Source organism: Dendronephthya gigantea, unplaced genomic scaffold, assembly GCF_004324835.1.
Source record: "Dendronephthya gigantea isolate DGI-Jeju-01 unplaced genomic scaffold, DenGig_1.0 000048F, whole genome shotgun sequence".
In the NCBI taxonomy this organism is placed as follows: domain Eukaryota; kingdom Metazoa; phylum Cnidaria; class Anthozoa; order Malacalcyonacea; family Nephtheidae; genus Dendronephthya; species Dendronephthya gigantea.
The window spans coordinates 479,022-492,078 of NW_021163058.1; the positions used below are offsets into that span (position 1 = coordinate 479,022).

The window sequence follows — 13,057 nt, forward strand, 5'->3', positions numbered from 1 at the left end:
CGTTATTCTAAGTATGGATATCGTGAAACTATAATGTAACACAGCATATTGTTTGATGTTCATCCGAAAGTCTTCCCTCTATATTTATCATACTCCTCTTTTATTTAATCACGACTTTGCTTGCAATCTATATGCAGACTGTCATCGCACATTTTTTTACTAATAAAAATTAATTCGTACATATTGCTGAATGCTTTAATTATTGTGACTTGGTAAAAACATAAACCGTTGATCCAGCTAGTTGGGAAGGTGTTACTGATCGTAGTTCTAAAGAAAGAAGGGACATTTTCATTGCTAAAAATATAATTTAATGCCCATGCGTAACTCTTCCCAAGAATGACGTTATTTTTTATGCAATTCCAGGAAACAAAAGAAATTCGGTACAATAATTACTTGCATGCAAAAACGAGAAATCTGTGAAAAGATACTGAATTGCATCGGTATAAACTTTTTGCGCTTCATGGCAATGAAGATAAAACATTTCACTGCAGTGTACTTGCAATGCGTGGAATTTGAGCAGTATAAAAATGGCAACAACGACAGCAAGCGATAGCATGTAGTTTACGAAAACAAAATCCTACCGTCTTTGCCTTCAACGTCATGAGAAAGTCGAACGTTCCCTCCGTACAATCCAAAAACTACTTTTACCTGGTAAAAAAATATATTTTTTTTACAACCAATCTCCTGGTTTGGTAATGCTTTGAACTCTATCTATATATTTAAGCTCAGAACATTTTGAAAAGTGGAAGAATTTTGCGTTGCTGGGTAAATCTATGGGTTAAACTATATCTAAAAGATGATAGTTATCTTAGAATGTCGAAGACATCACTTCTTCCCTCAAGTCCCAACCACGAACAATATTTTATTACAACAATGTTCAAATGTTATGGTATAAAAAGGTACGCGAAAATCACCTCATGCACGTACCTGCTTAACAAACTCGTCGTAAGTTAATAAATAATCTCCTTTAGGGTTTTCTAAAAGGATCGTTCCCATGCTCCCTGTCACTCCAGTCCCTGGCTTAACACCAGAACCTAATTTGACATTGACAAAGTTACAAAATGGACTTGGTCCTGAGTTAGCAGATGTTTCGTGTCCTCGATAGATCCACAATTTCAATCGACATTCCTTCAACTAAAAAGCGTCAGAAATATTGACAACGTTAACAACATTTAAATATATTTCAGACTGGGTGTCGAAGTCTCGTCGAACTATTTTTAACAATTAGTTTCTCAATATCGCAAGCTAGCCATGCAGGGTCTTCACTTCAACATGGGAAGAAGACAAAAGGGAATTTTTTAAGGACGTACCTCCATGACTTCTTGAATAATTAAAGAAAGATTAAGACAAGAATCAGATGAAGAAATTGGTTGTTTTGTGGCATCAGCAATGTAATCTCGGTAATTCTGAACAACAGATTGTAAATAGGAAGCTTTCTCGTTGTCTTTTATTGTCTCAACGTCATACGCCACTGTGATGTCATCAGTTGGTTGCAAACCCGCCTTTAATAAAAAAAATACCAAATTAAAATCCTTTAATAAAAAAAATACCAAATTAAAATCCCCAAATCGTTTATATATACCGAGGTTAATTTCTTTTTAAATAACTTAACCTTAGATATAGTTTCCCAAATCCCGAGAACAGGGGATACACCTTATTTATCATTACAGTGTAATAAGTTTGATAGTAATTTCGTAAACAAACAATCACTGAAATATATTAAAAATAAACTTATACTATATATTATTACCTTCTTACGTAATTTTTGAATGCGATTGACCACTTCCCTTGCGACACCTTCGTCCAACATGGTTTGATCAGGAGTGACGTCAAGTAAAATGAGAACCTGCGGAAATGTATAGTCCATGCATTACATGTAACATAGCCGGATATATTTTACTGTATTAGTCCTTGAATTTATAGCTGACATAGGTAGAAAAACGATGAAATATCACTCACATCATTGTCGGAATGAGCTTCGTATTGCGATGACATGCTGCTGTTTTTATCAAAGGTGTATATCAACTAAAAAAGAAAATGAATATCTCTGGAGACGTCTCACCCCTGTCTTACGTCTAGTCCTTACACTCTTGTGAAATGTTGTGTTTTGAAATCCATGCAGACAAACCTTGAGATCAGTTCCTGATAAGACATGTCCCAAAATATCTATTTTTCCATTCTTGATATATTCTTTCAACTGACTATCAGTTAATTCTAGAATGTAAAAGGAAAAGGTCGACGAAAGTCAAAAGTAGTCGAAAAAGCATAAAAATAGGGCTTATGTGTATTCAACTCCAGTCCCTATCTGTTTCTTCAAGACAAAATACCAGATTATACTCATTTTCTGCAATCTCATGCACCAAATCAAAAGCAAAAACCAGAATCGAATTTCGTACCTTTAATAGCTTGCGAGACCTGCTTAAAAGCTCCCTTTAACCTTCTTCCAAGAGTTTGATTATCTGGTTCAGCTTTAAGATGTATTCCATATTTGTCTCTTTCTGAAGACACAGTTAGTTTCTTAACATTCAGTTCCTGAGAAAAAAGTCGATACTTGAAAACCAGCAAAAAAATTAACAAAATTCACATTTGGTTTTAACAGGAGAGATGAACCACGATTATAGTTTACAATTGTTTGCATTTTTAAATGATTTTTAAATGACTAACCTCTAGGATGTAATTTTCCAAAGATTTTACATCTTCTAAATATTGACTATCTTGATGTATAACAATTACCTCTGGTAGGGGATACTAAAATAATATAATTCACGGTTACATGAAAGTTCACGGAGTTACCTTGAATGTATAAGTACATTTAAAACAAATATTTCTTGATCTACCTTGATTGGTAAAGTCTTTCGATCTCTCACAACTCTGCCAAGTTCGATGACTGACTGCATATGCGAGACAGCATTTTCAATATCTTCATGAATCAAGTCTTTTCTAAAATAACACAATTATAGGCCATTAAAAACACATCTGAGATATGCTAGAGGCAGCAAACAAATATTAAAATCCTGCATATTTAAACAATTGAAACAGTTTAAAAGTGTTAAGCGATAGTTCACGCACGAAGGTATAAAAAATTTACAAACCTCTGCTTAGGAATCATTAGGTAATGTACACTATCAGTATATTCCTCAGATTTCTCAAACTGGATATAATCTTTCATTCGTTGAAACATGTATTCCGTTAGAAAAGGCGTAAATGGCGCCTAATTAATTATACGAAGAGAAAGAAACAATTCAGACCCAAGTAAAAATTTTTTTTTCAGAACCCGGGTATGCGAACTCCCAAATGTTTGGTAAAATTGTGTTTGCCACAGGGCTCAAAAGAAAAACTTGCAATGTTTGGTAAAATTGTGTTTGCTACAAGACTCTGAAATCAACTGTTTAGTTATATGTATTGTGGGTAATGATATGGTTCATATGTTTCAAATATTAATTGTTACACAATGGCGATGGAGGACTTTAATTAACATTTTCAAATTATGATCAAGAAACGATCTCAATATATATAATATATATATATATTACTCACCATCATTCTATTCATTGTATAAATAACATTAAATAAAGTTTGCATCGCCATGTAACTATCTTCTTTACCAAATTCACCCTGAAGAAAACACCAGAAATACCAGAAGGTTGAAGTGAGTCTACACTTACATGTTTGTACAGTATATTATAAACATAAATACAAGTTTTACCTTGAGTCTTTTCCTATTTGACCTGACATACCAGTTTGTGAGTTGATCAATGAACGTTACCAAACGAGGAACAACAGTATACAAGTGATAAGCTGGAAAAGGAAAATGGCACGGATGAAAAAATTCATTCCAGACAAAGATATAGAACCCAGATGTGGCGAAAAATGGGGGGAGAGTAAAGGCGAGTTTAACGGTAGAATGACAGAGACCAGGCGGTTTTTATAAAAATAGCATTTAACGAGGAATGATTGAGGAGGGCGGAGGTAGAAGACCCTGGACACGAGGTTGGATTTAAGCAAGAACAAGATAGTAACAAGACTTCCAGAGTGACATCTTTCATCATATCATGTAAATAGCGTTAAAAATATCAATACTGATAACATTATAGGACAATGGAACAGTGATATAAATATACATGGTTGAACGTTAACAATTATTTTTTAATGCAACCAATTGTGTTGTAGGCTTACCAGACATTTCCCGCTCGAAAAACACAACCAGGGACTGAACAAATGAAAGTATCCATCTATCCATGATGTTACTTAAAACAGTCATTTTTGATTCATCGTACATAAATTTAACTTCATTATCCTAAAAGTGTAAAATATACTTGATGTTTCAAGTAATATCACCCGACTTAGAGTCGGAAAACGACATTAATTTCAGTGTTAACAACTCTGGTTTGATAACGTCGCATTACAAATCATGTTTACTATATCTTTATCCCACACTATGTGTGTAACGCATGCATTAAGACTGATTATAAATGCATTAGAGATCAGTGCCATACGGAGTTCCTTACCTTTTCATATTGTTGAATATTTTGTAGTAGAAATCTGTAAGCATTCAACCACGGTAAGAATACATCTTTGATTATATCTTTAACACCTTTTTCTTGAAACTTCAGAGTATCTGCTCTGACAACAGGTGAGTTGATCAGGTACAACCTTCGAAATGAAAAATTTCTTTTTTGATGCATGGAGGAGGAAATACTGGTGTATATATTCTCACCGCTGTCATGGAATTCCCCGCCTTCTGATAAATTGTCTACTAAGGTCTTGCACTCTGATACCCTGCCTCCTTATACCCTGCCCTCTGCTCTCCTGTCCCCTAGTGTCTTGTACCTTGATATCCCTCTATATATCCTACCTCCTAACGTCTGTTGATGTCATTTTCTCTGACGTCACCCCCTGTTCTACCCCCTGATGTCCTCCCCCCATGTAGTGACCCCTGTTGTTCTGACTCCAACACTCCTGCCTTTCTTAAAAAATGAACTAAAACGACTAACTAAGATGTAATGATATAAACGCAGAACAGAGTACTACCTTAGAGCATCAGAGCCATATTTATTGATGACTTCCATTGGATCGGGATAATTTTTTTTTCGTTTGCTCATTTTTGAACCATCTCTGCAAACAAGAATAATTTATATATTTGAGTAAAAATAATTTCAATCTCTAAATTTCAATAGAAAATGAATATTGTATGTCATGAATGGCGTCCTTTCAGTGAAAATAGGGAGCTTTAGCAGTGACTACGAGTACGACTACGAGTACGAGATTCGTCATTCTCGCGCGTTGTTTGCTTACGCCATCAGTCAAAACTCGTAGTCGCCGGGCATTTGAGTACGAGTTTTTTGATAAACTTCGTACTCGAAAGCCCAACGACTACGAGTTTTGGCTGATGGCGTAAGCAAACAACGCGCGAGAATGACGAATCTCGTACTCGTAGTCGTACTCGTAGTCACTGCTAATAGGGAGCTTTAGCAGTGACTACGAGTACGACTACGAGTACGAGATTCGTCATTCTTGTGCGTTGTTTGCTTACGCCATCAGCCAAAACTCGTAGTCGTTGGGCTTTCGAGTACGAGTTTTTTGGCAAATTTCGTACTCGAAAGCCCAACGACTACGAGTTTTGGCTGATGGCGTAAGCAAACAACGCACAAGAATGACGAATCTCGTTCTCGTAGTCGTACTCGTAGTCACTGCTAAAGCTCCCTATTGAAATATTTCCATACGGCACAAAAAAATGTTTAAGCCGTGTATTTAATATAACAAAATCAGTTCCAGCAATGGCTTGATTTAAAAAAAGGTACTTTTTGGACAACTTTGTACATATTTAACTATAAGTGTGAAAGGTCGTCGTGTTATACGAGTGTGACAATCAAATGAACTTACGCTGCCAAAACAAGGCCATTCACGATCAAATTCTTGAAAGGTGGTTTGTTAAAAAGAGCCGTAGAAATGACTAACAAGGTGTAAAACCTGTTTTGAAAATTAAAGAATTTATTGGTGAGAATGTAATCTTGGTGGAATATTTATGATGAGGCAGAGATTTTAATATTTCCCGGGAGGTGGCATACACCTGATCTACACTGTTACTATAAAAAAAACGGAGCACATAAGTTGTATAAGCGTGTGCATGCATTCACGCACAAGTTCGTTAGCCTTCCTTCCAACCAGGACCTACCAGGCATACTACATAATAAATAAAGTTCATGCATGCACGTGGTGCAGGTTTTCAATAAACAAAAAGTTGTCTCTTACCAGCCTCGGGTCTGATCAATGCCTTCAGCAATAAAATCAGCAGGAAAACAATTTTCAAAGCCTTCTTTGTTTTCAAAGGGATAGTGTTCTTGAGCGTACGGCATGCTAAAAAGATTTGCAAGTTTGAATAAATTGCTATTTCCAAGTCAACATTTTTCTAAAATTATTCCCCACCTTCCACTTTCAAACCAACAGTCAAAAACTTCGCTAATTCTCTTTAAAGTTCCTCGACCAGTTTTCGAAGGAATTGTTATCTTATCAGTACTAGAGAGAAAGCAATAATCAATTCAAAGTATAATGCAATAATAATACACACCAATGAACTATCCTCTTTCTTTGCAGTAAACGCATGACAATAGAGACAATTTTTAATCTGTTTTATTCAGGTAACGGATGCACAGATCACATGCATGTTACTTCGCCAATTATATGAAAGAGACGGCGTACTTTTCTCTGTGGAGGTCAGTTGCTCGAACACCAGACAATTGCTCCAATTCATCAATAGATCCAACGCACACAACCTTGGTAAGAAATGTTGATGAGTTAAACAACGCGGGGTGAAAGATAGAAAGATAATTCATCATAAATCCTGAATCAAAGTTCTTTTAACGGAGACACAAAAAAAAACATGAATAGCGAGAGTGAATAAATTTCATAAAATATACAGAAATTCATGTTCATTTGTATATTTACAAACAAATCAGAATCACACGACTTGATTCACACGATTTGAATTTTGAATTCCCTTAGCTTCCTTCTCAAATTATTCACCCTGAACGTTTTTTAATCATGACCTCGTTTGTCCGCAACAGTACATTAAACACAATAAAAAGCCAACACAAAACGCACACCTCTTCATAATCATCGCTAACCCAAAGTGGTATCGGTGTTCCCCAATATCGATTTCGTGAGATATTCCAGTCATGAGCGTTCTCTAACCAATTATGAAAACGTTTTTCTTGAACGAATTCAGGTACCCTGAATAAAAACAAATTTAATTTCAAAAGTGGATCGTGTCAAATTCTCCAAGCGTTGGTCATCAACAGTGGGAATACTTTGTGAGGAATCAAGAAAAGTTAGAATACCATTCTTCAGAATTATGATTTTACACAGAGCCAAATCTACATACTTCTTCAATAATATCTTTATAGATAATATTTATATTAGCGTTTGAGATACGAGTTCAAGCTTACCAGTAAGAAATTTTATTATTGACGAGCAACTTATCGACGAACGACTCAACTTTAACAAACCAACCAGGAACTGCTTTATAAATGAGAGGAGTATCTGACCTAGAAAAAAATATTAGTCGTTTTGGCCATGAAATATCGTTTCAATGATAGAGACAATTTGAAAAAGAGTTTAAATTTGTAAATGAATCAAAAAATAAATTTAAAATTAAATTTTAATGCACATAACACATATCAAAATCATTGTTGACAAAGTCGATGTCAGTGTATGTTTCAAATGTGAAAATTTGTTCAAACCTCCAACAAAAAGGATAACTATGTGTTATGGTGCTTTGATGGACTAATCTTCCTCTTTCTTTCAATAATTTTGTTATCTTTTTATCTGCCTCCTATAGAAATGAATTATTTGTTGAAGCTGCCCGAAATTCCTATTTTATACGTAATTCCCAAATCGGTATAATCCTTGCTAAATAAAGGCTATATAAAGGACAAGAGTTATGATATAGACAACTACGCGTTTAGACAGTTTAGCCCACAAATATGTGTTCCCACAACAAGATATATACGTCTGCATGTCACAAAATGAGGTATTCTCATATATCTTTTCATAAATCAGTACTAAGGTGTAATTTCAACTAGAACAGCAAACTCATCCAAGAAAAATGTAAGAAAATTCCATATATTTATCTACACATGTTTTTCTGTGAACGATATATCATCAAACAATTCACCTTAACATGGATACCATTAAAATCAGTGACTTCCTCCGTAAACTGTCCTTGATTGTCCACAGGACATGGTACTTTATCACCTTTCTTGATTACACCATGCGCTAACGAGACTCGGAAATCGTCCTAGAATTCATCACAAAATTCAGCTGAGATTACAACCAGTGGTTATAACGCAAAGTTATTCACGTTAGACAGTTATATTACCTCTCCAAATCCGGGGGCAGAATGAACAACACCTGTGCCGCTATCTTCTGTGACAAACGTGTCACAGAGCACTCGAAATGCACCATCTTTCTTTAACTACAATTTGTAACATTAAGGCAAAACAATTTATCTTACATTAACTGAAATATTGTGTAAAATTACCCGAAACTGTATCCTTGTGTATGATCAACATGCCGTGGACACAATGTGTGATTAAAATATCTTCTTTTATGGCTCATTTACCTTCTCGAAATAGCTAAATATGGGTTTATAAGTCTTGTCTTTTAGAGTTTTGCCTGGAAATCTAGCGTAATAGAAAATACACCATATATCAATTTTAGTGGGCCAAGATAAAAACTATATAGGAGCCTGTTTTCCATTTCACTTTTCTGATTTTCTTTTGGTATGTTTGGTTCTGATTCATGGTTTCTTATGAAATTTCTGGAAGCAATAAATATTTCTTAGCAAAAGTGAACCAATGTTCTTCGGGCTTTAAGTTCTAACTGGAATAAAGTTCCTTTAAAATGTTGACATTTTATGCTTGACGTTGAAATTATACCTTTCTAAAATTGTAAAATCTTCTGGCTTTTTGAAAAGAGCAGTGATCCTTGCTTCCATCATAATATATACTTTACTAGTTTCATTATCTACAATATGAAATAATAACGTTAGGAAAGTACGTCACATTCCGCCATTGGAAACGACCTCCATCAATACATGTTTGTATTCCTCTTCAGTTTCCTAATAGATGGGTAATTGTAATTGCAGAAACTAGTGTGCAAATCATATTCTTTTTCACTTTTGCTGCATGTTAATAGTCATTGAATTAGTAAAACGATTGATGTTTTAAGTTACAAAATGAAGAAGTTTCAGAAATTCAGTTTGTTGTCTTGAAATGGAATTTGTAAACACAACCAGGAACAATGAAAATGAACAATATGCATGAATGAAATTTGAATGAACAAGTTTTAAAAGTTACAACGTCAGAGATCCCACCTCTAATTTTAACATAGGTTAGATCAGGATGAACAACCAAGGCCAGGTTACTAGGCAAAGTCCATGGCGTAGTTGTCCAAGCTATCATGCTGACCTCAGGATCATCATCAAGAGGAAAATTTATAATAACTAAAATATTCCAAAAGGAGATAATTGTTTTTCATTATTATTAAAATTAGAAAACAATTTCAGCAGCAAATCATGGTATGCTCCAGAGTGGTTATTATTCAAATAAAATTTAACAATACCAGCTGGATCAACAACGTCTTTATAATTCTGATTTGCTTCAAAATTTGACAGAGGAGTTGTGCATTTTGTGGAATATGGCATCACCTGATGAATGATATCCCAAAATTAACTGGTTAGCGGAAATTAAAAATCTGTTGCTTACCAAAGTATTTTAACAAATCCAAGAACAGGGGAAGGGGTGGAGAGAGAAACTGTGAAAGTAACAACAATAAGAGTATGTTAAATATTTTATGCACAAGTACCTTAAAACCTCGATACACTAAGCCCTTGTCGTAAAGTTGTTTAAAAACCCACCTAAAATATAATCACAGAATCAATAATAAGGCATCTTTATGTGACTGATTGAATTAAGATCAATAACTGTATCTTCCACAAGTCAATTTTTAGTCAACATATTTATATATGTCTTTATGTGGCCAGTCAAATTTGGTAACATTGATCAGTCATATTTTATACTTCCAACTGAACACAGTTGAATTGTAGCAATTGTGGAATTGCAGACCAATCAAAAATCATGTTTAAATGGTCACAAGTTGAAATGACTGATTATCATGGCCATTGTCATGTTATTCTGTGCTCTGCATACTGCATCATTTTACAACTAAGATGTGGGAATTTGAAAATATTTTTTCAAAATATAATTGATGATAGAAAAAAAAGTATACATACCATACAGATTCCATAAATGTGGGGTACATTGTTTTGTAATCATTTTCAAAATCAATCCACCTTCCCAATCTTGAAACAATTTTCTAAAGTTAATGATGGAGTTATACATTTTGAATGAGAGAACATGGGGACTCACACAACAATCTGCATGATTGTTTGCTGGAAATATCTTTTTAAATACTTGCCTCCCATTCACCAGAGTATCTCATAACAATACTGCGACACTCTTTATTGTAGTTATCAATTCCCATTTTAAGAACATCGTCTGGACCCTAATGATTTTATTCAATTAGAAAACTCACTAATATTAGCAAAAGCTTGCAATAGATTCCTGATTGGGAACTTATATGCACTTTTCAAAATACCACAAATCTATCAATATACGTACATTAATTCCAAGTTTCTTGTCAATTTCATATTCCTTTATTGAAAATCATAAGCAGATTGGATAAGCATACACTTGGAGAGAAAATAATTCCACTCATAATATTCCTACTCTTTTCAAGGCAAACCAAACTCTATGGAATTTTCATGAATAAATTTGTTATATGGAAGGAAGTGAAAAGAAATATGTTAGCAAACACAAAAGTGGACAAACAATATATTGCATGGGGACTAGCTGTTTTGGCAAATAATGTGATTGCATTAGAATGGATATTATGGTTATTGAACACATTTTAATTAACAAAATAATTCATGACCTACATACTTAATTATAAATTACTATTCAATATTCATTTATTACCGATACATACCACTGGAAGTCCATGACAATCCCATCCAAATCTACGTTCAACATGATACCCTGACTGATGTGCATAACGAGTAACTATATCCTATCAAATTACAACGAATAAAATAAAAAAAAATCACATTCCTTATTATTCCATATCATATACAGGGTGTCTCAAAAAAAACGCAACCACTTTAATATGCAGAACATTAATACAGCTCTAAAGCGCAATAAATAAGCACCTCTGGGAATTGAAAATGGCTCTTAATCCTTCATTTACAATGCTAACAGTCATTTTAGCTGAACTTTGGTGCAAACTCGAACAATATAAATATTCTTGCATATTTAAGTGGTTGCGTTTTTTTTGAGACACCCTGTATATACAATAAGTAGGGCATACCGATTGATAACTTGTTATTTTTATGATATTATAGTTTTATATAAAGATGAATAATATCACTAACCTTAATAGTTCCAGCTAATATATGGCCATAATGAGGCAATCCAGTTGCAAATGGTGGGCCATCATAAAATGTATACCTAGACAAAACCAAATCAGCTTGAAGGAGCAACTTGGACTTGATAATGCAATCTTGAATGTCTGATAAGGCAACATCTAGCATTGGGCAGGTAAATACTATAATAGGTACATTTTGGACAAACAGAACTATCTAGATATTCCTTCATACATATGGAGTGCTGTTATTGTCTATGTATTTAGTGTTTATAAAGGCATGTCAGAAAACGCCTTTAGGACAAGTCCATGATGTGCATGTCTACTCCACAGACATGCAAGGAGAAGCCCAAAAAAAGAAGTAATCCTTTTAATTTAGTTGCAAACATTCACATGAATGATCAGAAGCCAATCAGAGAGCGTACACGAAGTACTCACCTAGCTAGGCTAGGGCTCTGATGGGCATACATCTACACAGCAAAAAACGTTCAAGTTGTTCCGGGTTGATGAGAACAGGCCTCAACATGGAACAACAATGTTCATGGGGTGCAGGCCGTGCAGCACAGTATTGTTGAGGCCTGTTCTCATCAACCGGGAACAACTTGAGTGTTTTTTGCTGTTTACAAGCCATCAGTCATGTAACCAGTTGGACAAAGGGGCACTTTAACTTTTTAACAATGGGAAAGTAAAGCGCGAAAAGAAATCCCAATTGGGGAAAAATGGCAAAAAGGAATTTGGGTTAGGGTAAAACAATTCCCAATACCAACTGGCTGAATAAAGTATTTGCAACATATGAACATGTATTGGAGGCTAACATTGATATAGTAGCAAAATAATGTAATAATATGTGGTTACATTCTGCTTGTTACCATTTCACTCTAGGGTTTTGCAAATATCCTGGGGATTGTTCATGCAAGCTCATTTGAGTCATTTCTCCTCTTCCCCCCTCCCTATAAGCCTTTCATGCAGCCCATGTTGGGCGCTGGCTAATGTTAAACCAGCTCAATCCACTATCAACTTCTCAAAACATAAATATGCACAGTATATATGAATTAATTGCAGCAAATGTCATTACAAAATATAGTTGTGGCAAAAAAGCTTCACAAACAATCACAGAATTACCTATTTAACTTTCAATCAGGTAATCAAAATCTGGTTTCATTAATTTTCTTCCAGCACAAAGTAAAAGTGGTTACAACAAAGTTCCAATCTAGTACGCCGGGTTAAACACTGAATATTTTTTACTTTTTACTATGATTAACCAACCTTGGCTTTCCTTCGGACTGTTTTAAACAAGATTTAAAAGCATCTAATTTACTCCACAATTCGAGAATCTTCTCCTCTTCTTTCGGAAAGTGATGTTGTTCTGCCATATCGTCAGACCTGAGATGCTTTGTGGCGATTAGATTTTTAGTCAATGATGATAACGATCGAGTTAGCTGCAAAACTGAAGACTTGTAATTGGAAAAACTCCGTAAAATCATTTACTATAACAGTGGAACCCCATTGCATCAGCTTTTAAAACAAAAAGTTAGGGCAAGAAGGATAAAGAACACGTGAATTTTGTTGTTTATGTTTC

At 34.6% G+C, this 13,057-nt stretch overlaps 1 protein-coding gene across 1 annotated transcript; it reads right to left on the reverse strand.

Annotated features, from left to right (window-relative positions):
* Window positions 1–172: 172 nt before the first annotated feature.
* On the reverse strand, window positions 173–13,023 carry LOC114528106 (isoleucine--tRNA ligase, cytoplasmic-like). The gene is made up of 36 exons (XM_028549692.1): window positions 12,745–13,023; window positions 11,489–11,564; window positions 11,047–11,127; window positions 10,680–10,712; window positions 10,477–10,563; window positions 10,292–10,374; window positions 9,865–9,916; window positions 9,622–9,706; window positions 9,374–9,502; window positions 8,937–9,024; window positions 8,621–8,681; window positions 8,378–8,473; window positions 8,174–8,296; window positions 7,740–7,831; window positions 7,446–7,544; window positions 7,104–7,230; window positions 6,700–6,773; window positions 6,427–6,516; window positions 6,253–6,357; window positions 5,884–5,970; window positions 5,032–5,115; window positions 4,509–4,653; window positions 4,177–4,297; window positions 3,707–3,798; window positions 3,538–3,615; window positions 3,093–3,211; window positions 2,838–2,940; window positions 2,665–2,748; window positions 2,397–2,532; window positions 2,129–2,214; window positions 1,960–2,025; window positions 1,751–1,846; window positions 1,311–1,502; window positions 928–1,134; window positions 582–648; window positions 173–267 (listed from the first exon to the last, which is right to left on the reverse strand). The coding sequence occupies exons 1-36, from the start codon at window positions 12,960–12,962 to the stop codon at window positions 200–202; spliced, it is 3,630 nt and encodes a 1,209-aa protein (XP_028405493.1). The 5' UTR covers window positions 12,963–13,023; the 3' UTR covers window positions 173–199.
* Between the last annotated feature and the right edge of the window lie 34 nt (window positions 13,024–13,057).